Source organism: Oryctolagus cuniculus, chromosome 16 (assembly GCF_051225735.1).
Source record: "Oryctolagus cuniculus isolate XC-2025 breed Fujian yellow rabbit chromosome 16, ASM5122573v1, whole genome shotgun sequence".
Lineage (NCBI taxonomy): Eukaryota > Metazoa > Chordata > Mammalia > Lagomorpha > Leporidae > Oryctolagus > Oryctolagus cuniculus.
The window spans coordinates 63,238,520-63,261,031 of NC_142882.1; the positions used below are offsets into that span (position 1 = coordinate 63,238,520).

The 22,512-nt window shown below is 46.5% G+C and overlaps 2 protein-coding genes across 6 annotated transcripts in view; one reads left to right on the forward strand and one right to left on the reverse strand.

Annotated features, from left to right (window-relative positions):
• Positions 1-2,576, forward strand: part of EEPD1 (endonuclease/exonuclease/phosphatase family domain containing 1) — a 110,673-nt gene extending 108,097 nt beyond the window's left edge. For both annotated transcript variants that reach the window (XR_016223049.1, XM_002713756.6), the window contains exons 7-8: positions 286-480; positions 1,897-2,576. Coding sequence is in view for 1 of the 2 variants with exons in the window: in XM_002713756.6 (XP_002713802.2) it covers positions 286-480; positions 1,897-2,096 (395 nt within the window). In the remaining variant the exon portion in view is untranslated. The remainder of the gene's footprint in view (positions 1-285; positions 481-1,896) is intronic.
• Positions 2,577-10,489: 7,913 nt separating this feature from the next.
• Positions 10,490-22,512, reverse strand: part of MATCAP2 (microtubule associated tyrosine carboxypeptidase 2) — a 41,625-nt gene continuing 29,602 nt past the window's right edge. For all 4 annotated transcript variants that reach the window (XM_008261648.5, XM_008261647.5, XM_002713759.6 and 1 more), the window contains 5 exons: positions 20,590-20,733; positions 19,719-19,851; positions 18,956-19,261; positions 17,586-17,683; positions 10,490-13,077 (listed from right to left, as the gene is read on the reverse strand). In XM_008261648.5, coding sequence (XP_008259870.3) covers positions 12,919-13,077; positions 17,586-17,683; positions 18,956-19,261; positions 19,719-19,851; positions 20,590-20,733 — 840 coding nt within the window. In that variant the 3' untranslated portion in view covers positions 10,490-12,918. The remainder of the gene's footprint in view (positions 13,078-17,585; positions 17,684-18,955; positions 19,262-19,718; positions 19,852-20,589; positions 20,734-22,512) is intronic.

Genomic DNA, 22,512 nt, shown 5'->3' on the forward strand with positions numbered 1-22,512 from the left:
GTTCACAGGTGGGCCCACAGAGCTGCTCAGCAGATGTTTGTTGAGCTTTGGTTGACTCTCGGGGCAAGACCCGTAGGCCTTGCACTGCTGTGGTATTCACATCCCATGAGCTGGAACAAGCTGCTCTCTGTCCAACACCATCCCCCATTTCATTAGTAACCCTCCCCCCCAAACATTTAGGGGAGGATGAGACCCATGCAGCAATCCTGACTCGGAGCAGTGGGCTGTGGGCAGTGCTGGGTTTTACCTCCCACCAACCCTTCAACACCGGCCATCTTCTTCCAGGAGAGAAAGATGTGATCATTTTAGGGGATTTCGGCCAAGGGCCAGAGAGCAGTGACTGCGACGTGCTGCGGAGAGAGAAGTTCCACCCCCTGGTCCCTGCACACACCTTCACCAACATCAGCACCAAGAATCCGCAGGGCTCGAGGTCTCTGGACAACATCTGGATCAGCAAAAGCTTGAAGAAGGTGTTCACGGGTAAGGCAGGACCCGCACATCTTCCTCCTGCTCCACACTGGGGTCAGAGGAGCGTGTCTACCTGGCAGGGGTCTTCTCCCCTCCTGCAGGGCCGTGAGAGGCTCAGCTTACCAGATAAGCTGATGAACAAGGGATGAGCCAGGCGTGTCCCAGCAAGCCTGGTCACGGGTCATGGGTCATGGGTCACAGGTCACGGGTCATGGGTCATGGCTGTGGAGTAGCAGTGGCCTGACTCAGAGATGAGCCAATCTCTTACCCTAACTTGAGGCTGCTTGGTCACGTGCCAGGCATTTGACAGAGGGTCAGGTGCAGCGTTGTGGAGTGAGGCGTGCTGACACTGCCAGGGCTGAGCCGGCACGCCATGGGTGTGAAGGGATGGGGGGAGGTCTCCGTGCCCCTGGGTCATCTCTGCCCTGAAAAGCAGCCCCTCTCCCCTGCTGAGCCGGGGGCAATCAGGCCGGCATGTGGAAGGCACAGGACAGGAGTTCTCAACCCTGGCTGAAAGCTTTAGCAAGGCTGGCTGAAGCCGTTATACTTCAGGGAGACCTCAAGGTTAAGCCAAGACCTGAAGCCTGGGTCGCACCGAGAGAGCCTAAGCCAGGGCCTCGGGCCTCAGGACTCGCATTTCTAGACCTGACGATGTCACAGCCAGGGGACAAAGGCAGAGGACAAAGGCAGTGGGTATCGGGGAGTGACCAGCGTCAACCAAGTGAGGCGTGGTTAGCAGTGACCTGCACTGGCCAGGAGTAGGGGCTGGCCTGCAGCCTGCAGGGGCCAGTGGGAGGCACCTGCCCTCAGAGAGAGAGCTGGGGAAGCTGAAGGACAGGGCTGCGGCGAAGCCTACAGGCACTCCTTCTACCTGCTTCCTGTTCAGTCACAGAACTGCCATCTTGCCAGGCCAGAGCCCCGCCTCCACAGGAACTGCACCGGGGACCACAGCAGTGCTTCCCAGCGTTCTTGGAGCCATTTGTTACCAGGGTGTGGCCACATACACCTCCTGCTGCCTGCAGGCCAAACACTTACCTTTATAATACCTTTCCTTTCTCATAAACTTCTATAATGTTATCTGTGTCGTCTTTTCCAGAAAAAGAATTTATTTCCCTCCCCCTTGGTGTCTTTCACTTTGCAAGTTAGGATCTTCTCTTTGGACGTCTGGCAAACACTTAACTCTTGCTCATCAAGTTACTTAGGGGTGCTTGAATGAGGTCAGCCGTGGGCTTCTGAACCGCGGAGCCTCCGGGCACTTCCAGTGCCTAAGTGGATCAACTCTCATACATGTGGCAAACCACATTGGTCCAGGTCCTTGGTTTGCACTCCAGCCAGCTGACTGAGGAGGGCGCAGGGCAGGCGGTGCACCTGCTGCCCGTGACCCCTTGCCTTTCCTGTGCTGACCGCCATCTCTTCCCTCTCCCTCAGGTCACTGGGCCGTGGTGAGAGAGGGTCTCACGAACCCCTGGATTCCCGACAACTGGTCGTGGGGCGGCGTGGCCTCCGAACATTGCCCTGTGCTCGCCGAGTTTTACGCGGAGAAGGACTGGAACAAGAAGGAAGGCCCTCGCAATGGCAACGGGGTCGCCTTGGAGCGGAGCGAAGCCCACAGCAAGCACGAGCGGTGATGACGCTGCACGACGTGCGCGCTCGCGGCCCCCGGGCGGCACGGGTGAAGACTCAGGGCTGGCGCCCCCTTTTAATCTACGTTGAGTTCATCATCGGCACTTGGGCCTCAAGCCACGGCCTTCTCTGTGGGCCTTGAGGACCCCCGTGTGTGTGTGTGTGTGTGTGTGTGTGTGTGTGTGTGTGTGTGTGTGTGTTGGGGGGTGCGCGCACAAGCCCTGCGAGGAACCTGCAGAACCTGGCTGTGTCTGCGCTAGGAGCAGCAGCACGGAGCAGTCTTGGAGCCTGGGAGGGAGAGAGCGCCTTGTGGAGGCTGCAGGCCCCGGCCCGGGGTGCCCGGAGCTCCCATCTCTGACCCACAGGATGCCCTTGCTTGCTGCCAACGACGGAACGCTTTTAAATGTGATTGAGCACTCTTCTCAAATATGTTGAATGGTGATTTTTAGTGTTGGTTTTGCAAAAATAAACAGACGTTAACCTGCCTGGCTGCAGCGAGGCTGTGGGATGGTCCCCACGCTGTGTGTGTTTGCAGTTGCCTGTCTGTGAGGTTGTGTTTGGGATGGGGCCCTGGACACCTCCCCCAGCCCGGCTCCTTTGAATCCTTGCCCTTTGTCCCTGCAGAGGTGCCGGCGACCCGCCTCCACCTGCCCGCCCTCTGCTGGCTCCCAGCCCGTCCTGCAACGCCGGCTCCCGTGCGCTTTCTTTTGCTTTGCGTTTCCAAAAACTTAGTGTAGGATGAGAATCCCTGGCAAGGCTGTGGTTTCCTCCTTCCTAACCCATCACGGATTCCTGGCCCAGCGCTCCCTTTGCTGAGTCTGAGCAACGCCTCAGCCCGGATCCAAGGAGTGTGCATCTACGAATTCAGCCACAGATCAGAAACAAAAATAAACTGTGCCCTTGCTGAGCATGCGTAGACGATTCTCCCTTGGCATTACACAGTGCAGTGTAGCTGCTGTTCACGTTGTCGCAGGGATTATAAGTAAGCTGGAAATGACAACGCGTACAGGAGAGTGTGTGTAGGTTCTAGGCAGATCTGCTGTGAGCATCTGTGGGTTTTAATATCTTTGGGGGTCCTGGACCCACGTCGCCCATGGAGACGGATTGCCACCGGTTGCTGGTTTATGGCTCATAGGAAGCTGGACCCTACAGTCTCAAGGTCCTTCCTTGTGGCTGGTGAAGGGGTGTTTGGGGGGCTGGACGGAGGTTGCGAGAAGGAAGCAAGTGTTTGGTAACTGGCACTGGGCCTGAGCCAGGCTGGATTCTCCCTTAGACACCTTATCCTACCGTCCCAAAGAGACCAGGATCATAATTAGCCCATTGCACAACTGAAGAAACTGAGGCTTAGAGCTTAACCTCTTCAGGATCACCCAGCCAGTAAGTAAATAGGTGGGATCCAAACTTGGGTGCTTCTGATTCTGCAACGCACGCTCACGTGTCAACTTGTTGCTTGGCAATAACGTAAAAGCGATGGCTCCGTGAGACCCACCGCTGCTTCTCTGAATGAGGAACACGCGTGGCACTGCCAGGTGGAACGGATGGACGGGGAGCTGGCCAGGCAGAGTCGAGAGGTCATAAACACAGACACGTGTGTGCACTGGAGACCTCCACGTCCACACTGCCTGAGCACCACTTGATTCCAGAGGGCCCACTGCCCATCCACCTGCCAGGCTGCATTCCAGATCAGTGCCTCTTGGGCTCGACTTCAACTTCTCTTCAGTCAAGAGGGCCTCTGGGGAATTTTAGTTTGAAATGCAAAAAAATACAGACCAACCCAGTGCAAAATGGCCTCCAGCCATGACTTTGCAGGGTCTTAGTCCACCCGAACGAGGATGGACTGGGTCTGAAGAAAGGTAAGTGCGCTGCTTGCCCGTTCCCCAGCCCCTGATCACGGAGACAGTCAGACACAGCGGGGAGTCAAGTCAAGTAAGCAAGAACTCATTTATTGCATGCGTAGCAAAGCCTTTTAAAGCACAAGACCACAGGATTACTGGGGCAGGGCGTAAGGACCAACCAGTTACTTTTTTGGTCATTTTACGGGGCGACTTTTTACAGGACCAGCCATATGTCTGTACACTCGTCATCAGTTGTTGTCACCTCCCCTGATGCTGTGCAGCCAATCAGCTTTGGTGGTAAACGACTTTGGATACCGCCCACCTTACTTCCTTTGGGCGCCATCTTTGAATTGCCTCGTGTGCCTAATTTCCCCGCGGACTTCAAACGTGGCCTGGCTGGAGCCGACACTGGGGTTGCAGGGTGATTTCTCCGTCTCTTGCTGGAGCTGGCTGGGAGCTGCGGAGCACCCCCATGTAGAGTTTGGGGGTCAGCCTGGGACAAGACGCTTTCTTCCTTGATGAACAGCGCCTTCTGCAAGCTGCTTCCCATGCTGAGGGGGCACATTCAGCTTTCGAAAGGTTTAGTTCCACTCAGACTAAGCCATGCCCTAGCCTCTCCCCAGCAGAACATTCCTCCGTGGAAACAGCTGGGCTTCCTGCCTCTTCCGGGCGCCCTGGGCCTGCTGGGCTCTTCCCAGCTCCGGGTCTGGCTTCTCCAGCCTTGCCCTGCTGTTCCTTTCGCCCAGAAGGCACAAGGTGGCTTAAGAGCACAGGCTGTCTAGAAACTTGAAGGCTACTGAACAACTGGATGGCCCACATCTGCCCTCTTCCTCTACAGGATAAACACAGAGGACTGAGTAGCACTTAGAATCCACATTTGCAAAATGTGCATAGTTTTAAAGCCTGCTCATGGGAACAGAGGGACCCATTCCATGCTCCTGCTTTTATGTGTGTGTTTGAAATGGTCCATTAGATGCACAGAGAATCAAAGGCCCAAAGCACACACAAAAGACAATGGGACATTTCTATTTTTTAACAGAACAAATAAATACTACATTTCCTCACGGACCCAGCGTGCTGAGGTTCTCACAGCAGCAGGGGAGACGTGGGAAGGATTAGCCGCTGTAATTCTTTTCCATCATGCCGCTCCCTGGAGTGGAATTTTGCTAGGAAAAGTCATCAAAATAATCAAGTGCTTCCTTCTAGAGTGAAGAAATTAAAATATGTATTTTGAGGGGAAATTAAAAGTCCCAGAGAGAAGGGTAGGCTATTGAAAAGCCTTGACTTTGGTTCTGTCCGTTAATCACAGTTATGCAGCCACTAGGCTGGCCCCGGGGGTGGAGTCGGGGGGAACAGGGAGCAGGAAGGCCCCTGCCTTCCAGGGTCCTGGTGCTGGGCTACGCACGGCTCCAACTCGGAGCTCCTGCAGCCACGTGGGCCAGGCCATGGAGCCTGTTAGCCAGGTGGGAGCAGGATACCCTGTATTCTGTGTTCTCTTGGGAAGTCCTCTCTAAAGCTGTGGCCAGGAGGGGTTTGAGCACCAGCCTGGGAAGACCTCGCCCAGCAGCCAGGCAAAGCGAGTCTGTTTCCTCATTGTAAAACCATGAGCCCCCTCAAAGACATTGAACCTGATCAGCTCAGTAGTGAGGGTGTGGGAGATGCCCGGAGGGCTGGTGCTCCCAGCCCTCTCTGCCCAGAGGCTCCCTCCTGCTGCCTGCGGGCCGCTCAGCACAGCCAGGCCCAGGCCGGAGCACACAACCAGCCTTTGCTGGAGGCCTAAGGGAAGCCAAGAAAAAGCAAAGCATAAAAGCTGATTTGTGTGGCGCTGTGTTGGTGCGAAGGCCTCAATTTTCATCCTCAACAGAGTTTGAAGGAACTTCAGAAAGTTTAAAGAAAATGGAATTAAATGGTGAGTTTATTTTGGTGCAACAACTTGCTTGAAATTCATGCAGTTTTTTCAGAACATGATGTTTCCATGAACTCTGAAGATCCCTCATGTGTGCATGTTCTCAGTGTGCAGAACCATTCTGGACAAATCCGACCACATAGCTAACTCTCAGCCCTGGGAAGGAACCTAGTTTACAAGAGGTCTGAGCCAGCTGAGATGGGACTAAGCCTCTGCAGTTTTCCAGAGTTCCATTCCAAAGCAGCCCAGAGGGCCAGAGGGTAGGAAGGCTGTACTGCCACCAGGTGTCTTGAGTCTGGCAAAAGCAGCAAGCAGAGAAATCTGTTTTGCCACGGGATCCAGTGTCTTTTCCTGTTATCTCCTCCTCCCCCATTTCTCTACAAGAGAAACATTGTTTGCTTTGAGAAATGTCTAAGGTAATTAAGATAAAATAGGACCTGAATTTCAAATTGCTTCTCTCATATTTTGTCTCAAATGCATAACTGGAATGCTACTGAAAATATTTCTCTAGACTGTAAATAGTAAATACACAGAGCATGGATATTGCTTTTCTTTTTTTCTTTTCTTTTTTTGTGACAGGCAGAGTTAGACAGTGAGAGAAAGAGACAGAGAGAAACGTCTCCCTTTTCTGTTGGTTCACCACACAATGGCTGCCGCAGCTGCACCTGCACCGCGCTGATCCGAAGCCAGGAGCCAGGCGCTTCCTCCAGGTCTCCCATGCGGGTGCAGGACCCAAGGACCTGGGCCATCCTCCACTGCACTCCCGGGCCACAGCAGAGAGCTGGCCTGGAAGAGGGGCAACTGGGACAGAATCTGGCGCCCCGACCGGGACTAGAACCCAGGGTGCCGGTGCCGCAGGCGGAGGGGAGGATCAGCCTAGTGAGCCACGGCGCCGGCCCTGGATATTGCTTTTCAACTCAAAACAGTTTCAAGGAATTTTAAAGATTTATTTGAAATACAGAGTGACACAGAGAGAGGAGAGAAAGCAAGAGAGAGAATCTCCATCCGCTACTTCACTCCCCAAATGACCACAATGGCCATAACTGAGCTGATTCGAAACCAGGAGCCAGGAGCTTCCTCCGGGTCTCCCACACGGGTGCAGGGCCCAAGGACTTGGCTCATCTTCTCCTGCTTTCCCAGGCCATAGCAGAGACCTAGATCGGAAGTGGAGCAGCCGGGACTCCAACTGGTGCCCATTTGGGATGCCAGCTCCACCATGCCTGCCCCCAGGTAGGAGGTTTAGCTTCAGCCAGAGATAAAACATGGGGAGGGGGAAAGTGGGAGAAGGAGCAGAGCTAGTGGTCCCTCTAGTGGAGAGTCGCGGAGAGACACACGGACATTACTGAGGACGTTGGCTTCCCGGGGAGACTGGGGGGCCATCAGGATGTTCTCTGCTTGGTAATACTGACTGCTGACTAGAGCTCTCCAAACTCACCACAGAGAGAACCAGACCCTCTGATACAAACCAGCAACAAAATAGAACCATCGTCTTCCTAAAGAGGGTGTTTACCTGTAGGATCTAAGCTACTTAGTTTTCTGGTAATTAGGATAGCAGTCTAAATATGATGGAGGTATTTGAACAATGGCAAAAGAGCTGTATACGTGCTTTGTCTACAGTGGGGATGTGTTCATGTCATTACTGTCTGCTGCTACTGAGACTTTACGGGGGACCAGGCAGTGTGGTGCACTGGGTTGATCTGCCACTTGGGAGGCCCACATACCATGTTGGGGGAAGGCCTGTTCCAGTCCCAGCTACCCTGTTTCTGATCCAGCTTCCTGATAATGTATGCTTGCAGGCAGCGGATGATGATTCAAGCATGTGGGACCCTGCCACCCACGTGGAAGACCCAGACTGAGTTCTGGAATCTTGGCTTCATCTTGGTCCAGCCCTGGCTGTTGTGGGCATTTGGGAAGTGAACCAGTGGAAGATCTCTCTCTTGAAATATGTATATTTAATAAATCTATTGTTCTGCCTTTCACATAATTGAAAATAAATATTTAAAATACTTTTTAAAAAGAACTCTAGGGGTCGGCACTGTGGCATAGCAGGTAAAGCTGCTGCCTGCAGTGCCGGCATCCGACATGGGCACCGGTTCAAGTCCCAGCTGCTCCACCTCCAGTCCAGCTCTCTGCTATGGCCTGGGAAACCAGCAGAAGATAGCCCAAGTGCTTGGATCCTCCTGTATCCGCATGGGAGATGGGGAAGAGGCTCAGCTCTGGCCATTGCAGCCATTTGGAAATGAACCAGCAGATGGAAGATCTCTCTCTCTCTCTCTCTCTCTCTCTGCCTTTACCTCTCTGTAACTCTGCCTTTCTTTTTAATTTTTTTTTTAAATTTTTATTTGACAGTGAAAGAGAAACAGAGAGAAAGGTCTTCCTTCCGTTGTTTCACTCCCCAAATGGCCGCTATGGCCAGCGCTGTGCTGATCCAAAGCCAGGAGCCAGATGCTTCTTCCTGGTCTCCCATGCAGGTGCAGGGCCCCAAGCACTTGGGCCATCTTCTACTGCTTTCCCAGGCCACAGCAGAGAGCTGGAATGGAAGAGGAGCAACTGGGAATAGAACTGGTGCCCATATGGGATGCCGGTGCCGCAGGCAGAGGATTAACCAAGTGAGCCACAGTGCCAGCCCCCTGTAACTCTGCCTTTCAAATAAATAAATCTTAAAAAAAAAACGCACCAGGGATCAGCACTGTAAAATAAAAAACCTCCGATAATATATGATGCCAGGATTTACCTTATTCTCCATGTTAAAAGAAAAAAATTATCTCCAGAGCTCCACAAATCTCCCACTGAAATAACACATATTAATTTATTTTAATTTGAAAAAAAGCGAGAGTGAAAATGACACAGGCTGGCGCTGCAGCTCACTAGGCTAATCCTCCGCCTATGGTGCCGGCACCACAGGTTCTAGTCCCGGTTGGGGCACCAGTTCTGTCCCGGTTGCCCCTCTTCCAGTCCAGCTCTCTGCTGTGGCCCAGGAGGGCAGTGGAGGATGGACCAAGTGCTTGCGCCCTGCACCCGAATGGGAGACCAGGAGGAAGCACTTGGCTCCTGGCTTCAGATCGGCGCAGCGCGCCTGCCGTAGTGGCCATTTGGGGGGTGAACCAATGGAAAAAGAAGACCTTTCTCTCTCTCTCTCTCTCTCACTGTCTAACTCTGTCAAAAAAATAAATAAATAAAAAATAAAATAAAAATTAAAAAAAAGAAAATGACATAGTTGGAGAACTCCCATATTCTAGTCACTCCACAAATGCCTACAATTGTCAGGGAGAGCAGAGCCAGAAGTCCTGATCCAGGCCTCCCATGTGGGTGGCAGGAACCCAATCACTTGAGCCAGCATGGCTGCCTCCCAGGGTCTGCATTAGCAGGTAGTCGAATCAGGAGCTGGAGCTGAGCACTGAGCAAGCACTGGGATGTGGGATGCAGATACTCTAATCAGTGGCTTGACCACGAGGCCAAACTCCCACCTCCCACCTCTTTTTAAGGCTCTACCCCAGCTGGCTGGCAAGCACTAGTATTTAACCCCCTGGCAGCAGTTTCAAGGCACTGATTCCTTAGCTCTTGGAATAACAGTGAACAAAAGTGGATGAAAACCACAGCTGGCGGACAAAACTTACAGTGCAAAGAAATGTTTGGATTCAAAGACTGGTTACTTGCCCTGCTGGGTGAGGGCCCCTGCACTCTCCTCTTGGTCCCTGCTCCAGGCTCATCTTCTTAAGGACAAAGTGTTGGCCCCTTTGGACAGCCAGGCTTTTGATGACCTGGGCAGATGCTTGTGTAGTGTACTTACCTGGGCTACAGCTCAGGCTCCAAACACAAGCCTTACAAAGAGCGGTAACAAAACCACATGGTAAATGATCTCTCCTCTTCAAACACAAGGGTAACCCTCGCTGAATTCAGCATCCTTTCTCCTGGCAGCACTTCCTTGCTGTCATCTCGTTCTGTGCCTCTCCTCCTCACGGGACTGCCTGTCTTCATCAGGGGCTCTCTGGCACTTAGTGTAGACTCCATTCCTCAACAGGCTCTGTGTTAAAGTCTACCAAATGAGCGGGGCAGAAACTTAAGTCAAAATTGTCCCTCTCCTTTTCCTCTCTTTTTTTTTTTAAGACTTATTTATTTATTTGAAAGGCAGAAATAGAGAGAGAAAGATAAAGAGAGATTGATCTTCCATCCACTGGTTCACTCCCCAAATGGCAGCAATGGCTAGATGGGGCTGGGCCAGATGGAAACCAGGGGCCAAGAGTTCCTTCCAGGTCACCCACATGGGTGAGGGGTCCAATTACTTGGGTCATCCTCCGCTGCTTTCCTAGGCATATTAGCAGAGAGTTGGATTGGAAGTGGAGCAGGCAGGACTTGAACTGGGGCCCATATGGGATGCTGGCACTGCAGGCAGAAGCTTAACCTTCTACGCCACAGCAATGGCCCTATTTACTCTTCTTTATGTGCCCCATTAAGGTATAAGCTGAACTAAAGCCGGGAAAAGGTAAGGTGTGGAAAACGTATTATTTCTCCATAAGTTAAGGACACTTGGAGAGAAGCCTGTCAGTATCTTTTCAATAATCACCACATGGTGAAAAACAAGAACTAGCACAATAAAAATATAATTAGGGGTTCAAGGAAGAGAAGGTTACATGCATATATATCTCCACATACTTCATTTGAGAATCTCAGTGCTATTTCCTTTTATTATAGCGAGACACTAAATGCCCAAAAACACACAAAACAAACAATACATTTTTAATACTTTTACAAAAGTGCAACTATAAAGAAATGCAGACTACGGATTTATGTTTGCAAACATTAACTTTGAACATTGTCTGGTGTTAAAACCTAACAATTTACTAGAATTTGTATTTGATTCAACTATATGTTAGATTATAATGAACAAAACTGATGAACAGCCTATAGCAAATAACCACTATAATTAAAGTTAAGATTGTTTTCCATTTATTCTCCTAAGTACAGTTGCTATCGTTTTATGTTTACTAAAACTTTTATTTTAGGAAACAAAACTGACCTTACTGCTATTTGAGGAAACAGAATTAATAAAATTCATTAAATCTTCAAACATTTAAAGCTGAGAGTATTTCTGCTCATCTGAAACTACTTTTGGTTCACTGCTAACTTTTAAAATACCTTAAGACAATCAATATGATTTAAAGTCATTTTTTTCTGCAGAGTTCTCTTCTTTTTCATTTTTATACCAAAGCAGTAAGGCAAGAAAGTGGTTCCTTTTCCAAACTAGACAGAGATAGAATATTTGCCCATTTTAAATTCCACGGACTAGAACCACTGCAAATAGTCCTACCAAGAGGAAATTAAGGCTGCTGTGATGTTCCTATACATTTAAACCATAACATAAGATTAGCAGTGTTACTGACTGCAAATATTGAATTTATAAGCATTGGGACTTAAAACCCAGGACATGAGTACCGCCATTTCTGTCTGTATTTCCAAGACATTGCTTTCCCAGTCACCCTCAACAAGTTTCAAGATCAAGTCGAAAAACATTATACAGAGCTGAAAGTCTGCAACGAGGAGGTACATGCTTCAGGTACCAAGAGTAGGTTTCTGGTGTCTGGTTTGTGTCGACACACTCTGCCCTGAACTGGCAAATATGTGCAGCACACAAGCTAGGCAGCGTGGCACACGTAGGGAGCTTTCTGTGCTCCAAAGGGCCTGGCCCTCTACTGCCACAGGCGAGATGCATGGCTTTGCAAGAACGCACAGACACCAGCTAGCGCATAACCTTTTTGCTGTGACATTCTTCTTAAAGCAAGCCCTTGTAGATATGTGAAAGAAAAACATCATACAACCCCACCTGAAAAATATTTCCTAAGGTTACTTTGTAGCATGGATGTGGACCAGGCTCTGTAGTACACATCCACAAGTATTAGCACCATAGTGTAGCCCGAAGCGGGTAAAGATACACTCTCAGACAGCTTTTGGGGGGAATTACAGTAATAATCCTGAATGGGTGTCTATATCAGCATTATTTCTAGGCATTAAAGTTAGTTGCATGAACAACCATTTGATCCTGAATGTGTGTATGTGTGTGTATATAAATATATATCTCCAAGTATATACCGAAACAGATAAATTACAAAGCTAGGTGTATAAGCTATGGGTTGATGAAATCACAGATTTTGACAAAGTACACTGCACCAGCATCACAAGGCTGGCTTCTCAAATGGCAATGAGCAGAAACGGTACTTTTCAGAACATGGTCAAGTCCACTGTAGGTGCCACCCATCAACATCCAGTGTCTGCACTGGGGAGTCTGGTCTCCTTGACCCCTGCTTGTTACATGCTACATTTAAGGAAAAGGCGAGTAGCTTCCCCTTCCCTAACTATTCTGATTTGTGTACACAAACTTTCCTGGAACTTTTATTCTTATCATTTATATAAAAGATACAAAAGGAAAGACCTTAAAATTTCATTAAAAACTAAAAGGGGGTATAATATGCTTCAGCAAATGAAAAGTTAGGTTAAATGATAACAGAAAGAAATAATTCTCTAATTTAGTTCCTACATGAGCTGAGAAGGCAAAAACAATAATGTGAACAATAAAAGATTTAATGAAAACTCTTCAAATTGCTCTTTCCCTCCCTTTAACATTACTTAATGGAGAAGAGAAATAAGAAATGTTAGCTATAGCTAGCTTTGAGGAGTGCCAATTTTTCAAAGGAGAGTAATTACCAACATTTATCAAATAAAGTATAACCTTGGAGTACGCACGACACTGCTTGGAATTCAACCTGTCTTCAGCCAGAGCTGGGCTCAGTGCCCAGGCAGAAGTTTATCACTCAGTTCAACCAAGAGTCTGCAAAAACACTCAGCAGCAGTATTTTTACTTGCCTCTGTTGAGATGCAGATGAAAATAGGACTAACTTCCCCAGGAGCCCACAGAAACATTTTATGGAAATAGTTTAAGGTTTGTACTTAATCTAAAAATTCAACTGAATACTGAAAGCCATTCTTTAGAAAACCCAAACAGTCGTTCTTTTATAAATCTGGTGCGAACTGCACCTAACTGGTAATATACATGGAGGTATAGTTTTGCTATGTGTGCAAGGATGCTAATTACTATATAAGATCTTTCAGTTCCCTGTCTGTCAGTTCATTCACTTCCATGATCTTCTCTAAGTGTTCCATATACCGGCTGTGGTCCTGCAGGAAGTGAGGGACCCGCAGGTTTTCAGTAACTGCCAATCCTTTTAAGCGATCCACATCTTCATAAGAAACCTGAGAAAAGGAAGACAGATTAACTGCAAGCCTTAACTATAAGTTACATTTGAAAATTCTATATATATAACTATATAATTATATATTGTATTATGTATTATATAATTAACTATATATATAACTATATAAAATTCTCTCTATATAACTATAAGTTACATTTGCATTTCTTGCCTGGGTCTTAAATGAAAGTATATAGGGGGCCGGCGCTGTGGCACAGCAGGTTAACGCCCTGGCCTGAAGCACCTGCATCCCATATGGGTTCGAGACCCGGCTGCTCCACTTCTGATCCAGCTCTCTGCTGCGGCCTGGGAAAGCAGTAGAAGATGGCCCAAGTGCTTGGGCCCCTGCACCCACGTGGGAGACCTGGAGGAAGTTCCTAGCTCCAGGCTTCGGATCGGTGCAACTCTGGCCATTGAGACCAACTGGGGAGTGAACCATCAGATGGAAGACCTTTCTCTCTCTCTCTCTCTCTCCGCCTCTCCTTCTCTGTGTAACTCTGACTTTCAAATAAATAAATAAATCTTTAAAAAGAAAACTCCCAGCTCCTGGCAACTGGCTTCTTCCTGGCTCAGCCCTGGTTGTTGTGGCCATTTGGGGAGTGAACCAGTGGATGGAAAATCTGTTTCTCTCTGTCCCTCCTCCTCTCTCAGTAATACTTCCTTTCAAATAAATTAAAAAATAAAAAAATACAGAGATCAAGGTCATTCAACACTCTACTCCTAAATATACTGTTTGCCCCAAAATCAGACAACTACAATTAATATGTGCGTGTGTGTGTGTGTGAAAGACTCTAAATCCAAACAAATCTCCTGACTAAATAAATCTAAATTAAAAGGTCAAGAAAACAGCTAGGCTGCAAATGCTTTGTTAGAAAATGAGGAAAATTAGCACTATGACATCGGATTCCTATTTCTATTTAATCTGGGAAACAAGAGGTGGGATCTGTGTTATATTCTCTTGCATTTATTTTGAATTTTTCTAAGCATTTTAAAAAATTTCATCTTTCATTCTACTATGTTAGAAGGTATATGTATTAGGTTTAGGGGTTAAATTTTTTTATTTTTTATTTATTTATTTTATTTACTTGAAAGGCAGAGTTACAGAGAGAGGAGAAGAGACAGAGAGAGAGAGAGAGATCTTCCATCTGCCAATTCACTCTCCAAATTGCTGCCAGAGGCCTGGAGCTTCTTCCGTGTCTCCCATGCTGCTAGAGGGGTCCAAGCATTTGGGCCATCTTCCACTGCTTTCCCAGGAGCATTAGCAGGGAACTGGATTGGAAGCAGAGCAACTGAGGTTCCAACTGTTGCCCTTATGGGATGCTGGCATTGCAGGCAGAGGCTTAACCTACTATGCCACAACGTCGGCCCTGAGTGAAAATTTTTAAGTTTTATAAATTACCTTTACATTGTTAAATTCCAAAACATAATTTACTTTAAATATTATATTCTGATCAACACTCTTTCAGGCATTCATTTTATATCTGCATTTTATTAGGTTTTTAAATGTTTTTATTATTTTTAAAATTATTTATTTGACATTTATATCACTAAATGGAATGAAGATAGATTTGTTGACACTGGTATGGTTAGCAATTCTTAAACCATTTTGAGCTTATTATAGGAGAGAATGAGTAAATATACTAATATATGAAAAACAAGGTGCTCATTTTGAGAAAAGGCAGGTATAAATATGGAACAGGAAGCAAAGTGGGAAGGAACACTGGGGGTCTGACTTGAAGTGGGATTACTGTGCCTACTGTGATTTTTTTTTTTTTTTTTTTTTGCAGGCAGAGTGGACAGTGAGAGAGAGAGACAGAGAGAAAGGTCTTCCTTTTTCTATTGGTTCACCCCGCAATGGCCACTGTGGCCCATGCGCTGTGGCCGGCGCACCACACTGATCTGAAGCCAGGAGTCAGGTGCTTCTTCCTGGTCTCCCATGCGGATGCAGGGTCCAAGGACCTGGGCCATCCTCCACTGCACTCCCGGGCCACAGCAGAGAGCTGGACTGGAAGAGGGGCAACCGGGACAGAATCTGGCGCCCTGACCGGGACTAGAACCCGGGGTGCCGGTGCTGAAGGCGGAAATTAGCCTATTGAGCCGTGGCGCCGGCCCCTACTGTGATCTAGAACAGGTGGGGATGATTTGATCACTGAACGGTCTAGAGGCAAGAGCAGGCCATGGGCAGGGAGCCCAACTAGTGCTCAGATCCTGTTTTCTGAACACTATTTCCCACTAACCAGAATAAAAGCTTTGTTTAAGAGATGGTGAATCTTAGATTTGGGTTTAAAAAGGAAGAAAAGCACAAAGGAGCCCAGAACATTTTATCTGCCAGAAGACATGGAGACATGTTTTAACAGAACAAAGGATGGGTAGGCACTTGGCATAGAGGTTAGGCCCCTTGGAACACCTGTACCCCATATTGCAGTGCCTGGTTCAAGCCCCAGCTCCATTTCCAATTCCAGTTTTCTGTTAATGCACACCCTGGGAGGTTCAGCTACTTGGGTCCCTGCCACCCATGTGGGAGGCCTTGATTGAGTTCCAAGCTCTTAGCCCCAGCTGTTGTCACCATCTGGGCATGAGCGAGTAGATGAAAGATCTCTGTCTCTGTTTCTCTGCCTTTCTAATAAAATGAAAATAAATGTTAAAACTTTTAACTGTAAAAAACAAAGCACAGGTGCAGTCATCAAGAGTTGAAAAAAATGAAAGTTCACAATCCTACAAAAAAAGGGAATTAAAAAAGAAATATAACAGAAGTAAAAGACCTTCATTTTTCCCCACTGGTGTTATCATTGATAAGAGTAAAGACCATCCATGGATATCAAAACCATTCTTTGAAAGGCTGTTAAAGAAGAGTCTATTCATAGGCATTACCCCACAGATCACTTACTAACACAACAAGGGAAAGGAATCTTTACAATGAAAAAATCTGGGAGTCACTAACTTAGCCAGGTGCACAAACACAATGTGACTAATAAAAGGGCAAAATGACATGTGCTGCAAGAGAAACACACAACAGTACTTAGTTGGTATCCTTGGCAAAAATGTTTATCCTGAATGTCATCACGAGGAAACCATCTGACAATCCAGATTGTAGGAGTTCCCAAGGAACTGTCATTGATGCTTAAAAATGTCATGAAAACCAAAAAGAATTGGGTGAGAACAACTGTTCTAGATTTTAAAAAATGAAAGTTATAACAAATGCAATGGATAAGCCTTGATAAGTACTTGGATCACAAAACAAGAACTACAAATGACATTTTGGGGAAATCAAAGTGATTTAGATTTAGATATTATATTAAGTCAACAATTAATTTCTTAATAAGAAAATCATATGATTATTTCAGAGAATATTCCTGTCCTTTGGTGATATTAAATAGGAAAGTGTTACAGCTTTATCTTACTTTTAGAAAATGATGCTTTTAAGAAAAAGATATATGAGGCCGGCGCCGCGGCTCACTAGGCTAATCCTCCGCCTAGCGGCGCCGGCACACCGGGTTCTAGTCCCGGTTGGGGCACCGGATTCTGTCCCGGTTGCCCCTCTTCCAGGCCAGCCCTCTGCTGTGGCCCGGGAGTGCAGTGGAGGATGGCCCAGGTGCTTGGGCCCTGCACCCCATGGGAGACCAGGAAAAGCACCTGGCTCCTGGCTCCTGCCATCGGATCAGCGCGGTGCGCCGGCCGCAGCGCGCCGGCCGCGGCGGCCATTGGAGGGTGAACCAACGGCAAAGGAAGACCTTTCTCTCTGTCTCTCTCTCTCACTGTCCACTCTGCCTGTCAAAAAAAAAAAAAAAAAAAAAAAAAAAAAAAAAAAAAAGATATATGTAAAAACCAAACTGTATAGATTCCCAACTTTCCTATTCATTCTTTATCTTATTGATTACAAAGCACTTTTGCAATTTGGTTCTATGAAAGAACCTTATTTTTTCCTTTCCATTATCACATGAAAGAAATTTATCCCAACAACGAAGCAAAAAAGTGCCTGAACCAGAGTCTTTTTTAATCACAAAATCTAGCTGGAGAAGATGCTGCTCTCTGGGCCTGCGCTGTGACATAGCAGGTAAAGCCAATGCCCAGAGGGCCAGCATCCATATGGATGCCAGTTCATGTCCTGGCTGCTCCATTTCCTATCCAGCTCCCTGCTAATGTGCCTGGGAAAGCAGCAGAAGATGGCCCAGGTGCTTGGGCCCCTGTACCCATGTGGGAGAAGGGGAAGAAGCTCCTGGCTCCTGGCTTCAGCCTGGCCCAGGCCTGGCTGTTGCAGCAATTTGGCGAGTGAACCAAGCAGAGAGATTCTCTCTCTCTCTCTCTCTCTCTCTCTGCCTCTGCCTCTGCCTCTCCCTATCTGCCTTTGAAATAAATAAATACATCTTAAAAAATAAAGAAACACGTATTAAATAAACAAATATTGTGTTAAAAAAAGAAAAAAAAAGAAAAAAAAAGAAAAAAAAAAAACAAAGACGCTGCTGCGTGGCTGTGTCTGTCTGGGGACTACGTGCCCCTGGCAGTACTCACCTTCCCCAGGGCAGTGAGCAGATGAAAGTCGATGCTCTCTCTGTATCGGAGGATCTGAAGGATTCCATCCAAGTACACCTGGTCTTTACTGAAACACCCTGAGGAAGAAAAAGAGTGCTTATTTCTGAAGCCGTATAATGTACACAAAAAAGTAAAGCTGCTTTGGTAAACAGCCTTTTCAAAAGGTTAAATATAGAGTTGCCGTAAGACTCAACAGTTCCATGGATATATGTCCAAGAGAAATGGAAACTTATCTGAACAAACGTATAGAAATGTTTGAAGCAGCATTATTCATAGTAGGCAGAAAGCAGAAACAGAAGCAGGCATTTAGCCTAGCAGTTAAGATGCCTAAGTTCTACACTGGAGTGCCTGGCTTCAATTCTTGGTTCTGGCTCCTGACTGCAGCTTCCTGCCAAAGCAGATCTGGGACCCAATGGTGATAGCTCAAGTGATTGGGTTCCTGCTACTCACATGGGAAACCTGGACTGTATTTTCAGCTCCTGGCTCAGGGTTCCTGCTACTCACATGGGAAACCTGGATTGTATTTCCAGCTCCTGGCTCAGGCTCCAGCCACAACCCAGTTGAGATTGTTTCAGGCGTTTCAGGGGTGAACAAGTGGATGGGAGCTCTGTCTGTCTCTTTCTGCCTCTCAAATAAATAAAAAACTACAAAAATAATCAAGTGGAAACAACCTAAATGTTCATCACTAGCAAACAGATAAATAAAATGTGGAATACCAATTTAGTAGTAAAAATGCTGCAACTTGAGTGAATCTTGAAAACATGCTAATTGAAAGAAGCCAGCCACCACAAAGATCACATATCACATGATCTCATCTATATGCAATGTCCAAAATAGGTAACGCTACAAAGACTAAAATTAAAAACCACTAAAAGTGGTTGCTTAGAACTGAGGGGGAGGAGAAGAAACAGGAATGACTTCTAATGTGTAACTGGTTTCCTTTAGGAATGACAAAAACATTCTGGAATTAGTGGTGATGATTTCATAACCTTGTGAATATCCTAAAAACCAATGAAGTATGGTATGTGAATGTGAATTATCTCAATAAAGCTTTTTTAAAAAGTCGGAGAAAGCAAGATTGTCAACAAAACAAAACAAAACAAAACAAGCAACTGGTGAATCTAGATGAACAGTATACAGATGTTTGATCTACATTCTGTTGGACTAAAATTTTCAAAATAAGCTGGGTAAAAATAAAGCTAAGAAAAAATAGTCTTGGAAAACTGCAATGACCTCACATAACAAAGTCAGACATGCATGGATTCTCCTATTCGGGGATTAAGGTATTACCAAAATTATGAGACAACCTGGCCAGTAAGTCAGAAAACCTGCAGCCAAGGGACACCCACCTGGTTGGGAAGTATCAGTCCATCCTCTCTTGGCTCGTACACAGTAATCCCATCTTGTATTGGGGTCCTTGACAAACTTGCCAATATCTTTGAAGAGTTCACAGAAGGACATCTGGCTGGCTCGATACACAGTGTAGTAGAGGAGGGCAGCCCTCCATAAAAAGGGGTCTTTTCTGAACAGGACGCTGTGAATACTTGCCAGTCCTTCCTCTGTGGGATTGTTGGGCTTTAGCTCATGTTTCTTACGGCCAGTCCAACTATTCCATGGTTGCTGGAGATTGTTAATACCTCGAAAATAATGTGTGCCTATGAAGAAAAGGCCCATGAGTGACAGTAGTGCCATTCTTGCATTACTTGCATATTCTTCTTCCCTTCCTCAAAAAAAAATTCTATCAACAATTCTAAAACCAAAATGATGTGTGCCTAAAAACAACTTATTTTCTAAAGAGAAGAATCATAAACTTGAATTACTTAAAAAGAATCTCACATTGAACTGAACCTCTCAGTTATGATGGTAGAATTGAAATGCAGATGATTTATATGGCTTTCTAAGCCTAGCACAGCTAAACAGTGCCCTTAAATAGTTTGAAATGAGACAGAAATGTATCACCTTTAGTTCAGCTGAAGCTGAACCACCATGACTTTTTGGGAAACACTGAAAAAAAAAAAAAAAAAAAAAACCAAAACCACATCCTAAAAGAGTACTTCTTTAGGGCTAATTCCTGATATTACAAATGAGCAAATGGAAAAGGGTCACCAGTACCTATTTCATGCCTCAGCATTCCCTCCAGCCAGTGCTCACGTGCAGTGGAAACATTGATGGTTAGAGTTGGACATCCATTCACTACTGTCATTGAAGCTCGGGAAAGCAGATCCTCAGTGAGATGAACCACAATCTAAGGAAGAACACACAAACACACACACACACATAAAACAACAGGCAAAAGCAGGGCAAGAAAGCTTTCATCAAAAGCAACGGACCCAGAAACTGAAGACTTGTTTTTTTGGTGTTGTTTACAACGACACTGACTCTCCAAGAAATCTAGAAGATGAAAGGTGCAGTCACCTTTGAACCTCCTAATTTTGACCCTTTTGGGAACTCAAGACTCCTTCTTGGGTTGAAGAGAAAGTAGACGGCTGTGCTGAGAAAGACAGAGGATTTGAACCTGTACCTCTGGTGTGTCTCAAATACAGTCCTCGGCTAATAAGACTCAAGTGAAGGTACAGGAGCCTGAGTCTTGCTAGCTGCCAGCCCAAGGCTTTCAAGTAGATCAACAGGGCAAATTTCCTAACAATTTTTATAAAGTGATTCATATAATTTCACTTGCAATGCAGACATGGCAGTGAAAAGAAGAAAACAGTATGAAACTGAAGAGTCTTTTTCAGAGTATGCATTTTCAAATTATGCAGTTTTTGAAGGCCCCTTCTATGTATAGATTTCAATTTTTTGTACCGAAATCAGCATATTTTTAATCCCATTCTTCCACAAGTTCTTTCTTTTAGGGCCCCTGATGTTTAATGAGAAATCTGGGTGACTAATTTCATGAGTAAAATAGGGTTGGGCAAAAAAAGCTTGCAGAAAGAAAGAAGTTAGAATGCCAAGTCGGGTCCTCGTGGTTCCCCATGGTTCCTACCTCTCCCAAGCAGCCTTCCTTCATCATGTACTTCCTGACATGACTCCAGATGCGAGTTTTGGAGAGCAAGCTACCACCAGTGGCTTGTTCAAATTTTTCATAACTTCCGTATTTCTGTAAAGTTAGTTCCATGATATTGATGGACTGTAAAAGAATGAAACTGTATAAGTAAATAACCTCATATTACTTTGAGATGAGTAATACCATAAATACCATTATTCTTATTTACTGTGACCTGATACCTAGACTACATTGCAAATAAGTGCCACATTTTTCTAATCCTAAACGATTTCCACTTATTTTCACAATTTTTAAAAAAAATTTTTTTTTGACAGGCAGAGTGGACAGTGAAGGAGAGAGACAGAGAGAAAGGTCTTCCTTTGCCATTGGTTCACCCTCCAATGGCTGCCGCAGCTGGCGCACTGCGGCTGGCGCACCGCGCTGATCTGATGGCAGGAGCCAGGTACTTATCCTGGTCTCCCATAGGGTGCAGGGCCCAAGCACTTGGGCCATCCTCCACTGCACTCCCTGGCCACAGCAGAGAGCTGGCCTGGAAGAGGGGCAACCGGGACAGAATCCGGCGCCCTGACCGGGACTAGAACCTGGTGTGCCGGCGCCACTAGGTGGAGGATTAGCCTATTGAGCCGCGGCGCCGGCCTTATTTTCACAAATTTCAACAAAAGCCTGTGCACTCTCCTTTACCTGGAGATGGAGAGGCTCGTGCTCAGGTACTCAAGCAGGTCTGATATCTAGGAGTCTAATCAGTTGGAACAGAGAGGCTCCTGGCTGCCCGAGAGTACCTGGAGGTTTGGCGGGAGAAATGAGTGGAAAGTGTCTCCGCACATCGCTCCATTACAGTTCTCTCTCAGATAAAGAAAAATCGGACTTCTGAAAACTGGAAGAAGGATCAAGCAGTCTTCCATAACAATCCAAAAAATCTGCTGTTTTCCTAAGTGGCTCTTGTTGCAGAAAACAACATAAATAAGAAACCTTTGGGGCTGGAGCTGTGGTGCTGCAGGTTAAGCCACTGCCTACAGTGCTGGCATCACTGGCTCCAGTCACAGCTTCTCCACTTCTGATCCGGCTTCTTGCTAATGCACCTGGGAAAGCAGCAGAAGATGGTCCAAGTACTTGGGCCCCTGCCACCCATGTGGGAGACCCAGAAGAAGCCCCTGGCTCCTGGCTTTGGCCTGGCCCAGTCCTGGTCATTGTGGCCATATGAGGAATGAAAGAGCAGACAGAAGATTCTCTGTTTCTCTTTCTCTCTCTGTAACTCTTTCAAATAAATACATAAATTTTCAAAAACAAAAAAAAAAAAACAAACAAAATAAAAGGGGGCCAGTGCTGTGGTGTAGTGGATAAAGCTGCCACCTGCAGTGCTGGCATCCCATATTGGCACTTGTTCAAGTCCTGGCTGCTCCGCTTCCAATCCAGCTCCCTGCTAAATGCACCTGGGAAAGCAGTAGAAGAAGGCCCAAGTGCTTGGGCCCCTGCACCCATGTGGGAGAAGGGGAAGAAGCTCCTGGATCCTGGCTTCAGATTGGCCCAGCTCCAGCCGTTGCAGCCATTTGGGGAGTGAACCAGCATAAGATGTTTCTCCTTCTCTCTCTCTTGCTCTCTCTAGTTCTCTCTCTCTCTCTCTGTAATTCTGCCTTTCAAATAAACATATAAATCTTAAAAAAAAAAAAGAAACTTTTTATCTTTTGTTCACAGTAGGATACCTTCTACTTTTCATCCTTCATAAATTCTTACAACAAAGCAGTAAAAAAGTTGAGGTATTTTTCTCCAAAGGCACATATGCAGGCTGGAAGGCAAAAAACAAAATAAAACTGGTAATGAATCACAATGTAATTCACCAGTATCAGCAGGAAGGCCACAAGAAAAGAACATGTAAGAAGAAAACTGCTCTTCAATGGCCTTTTG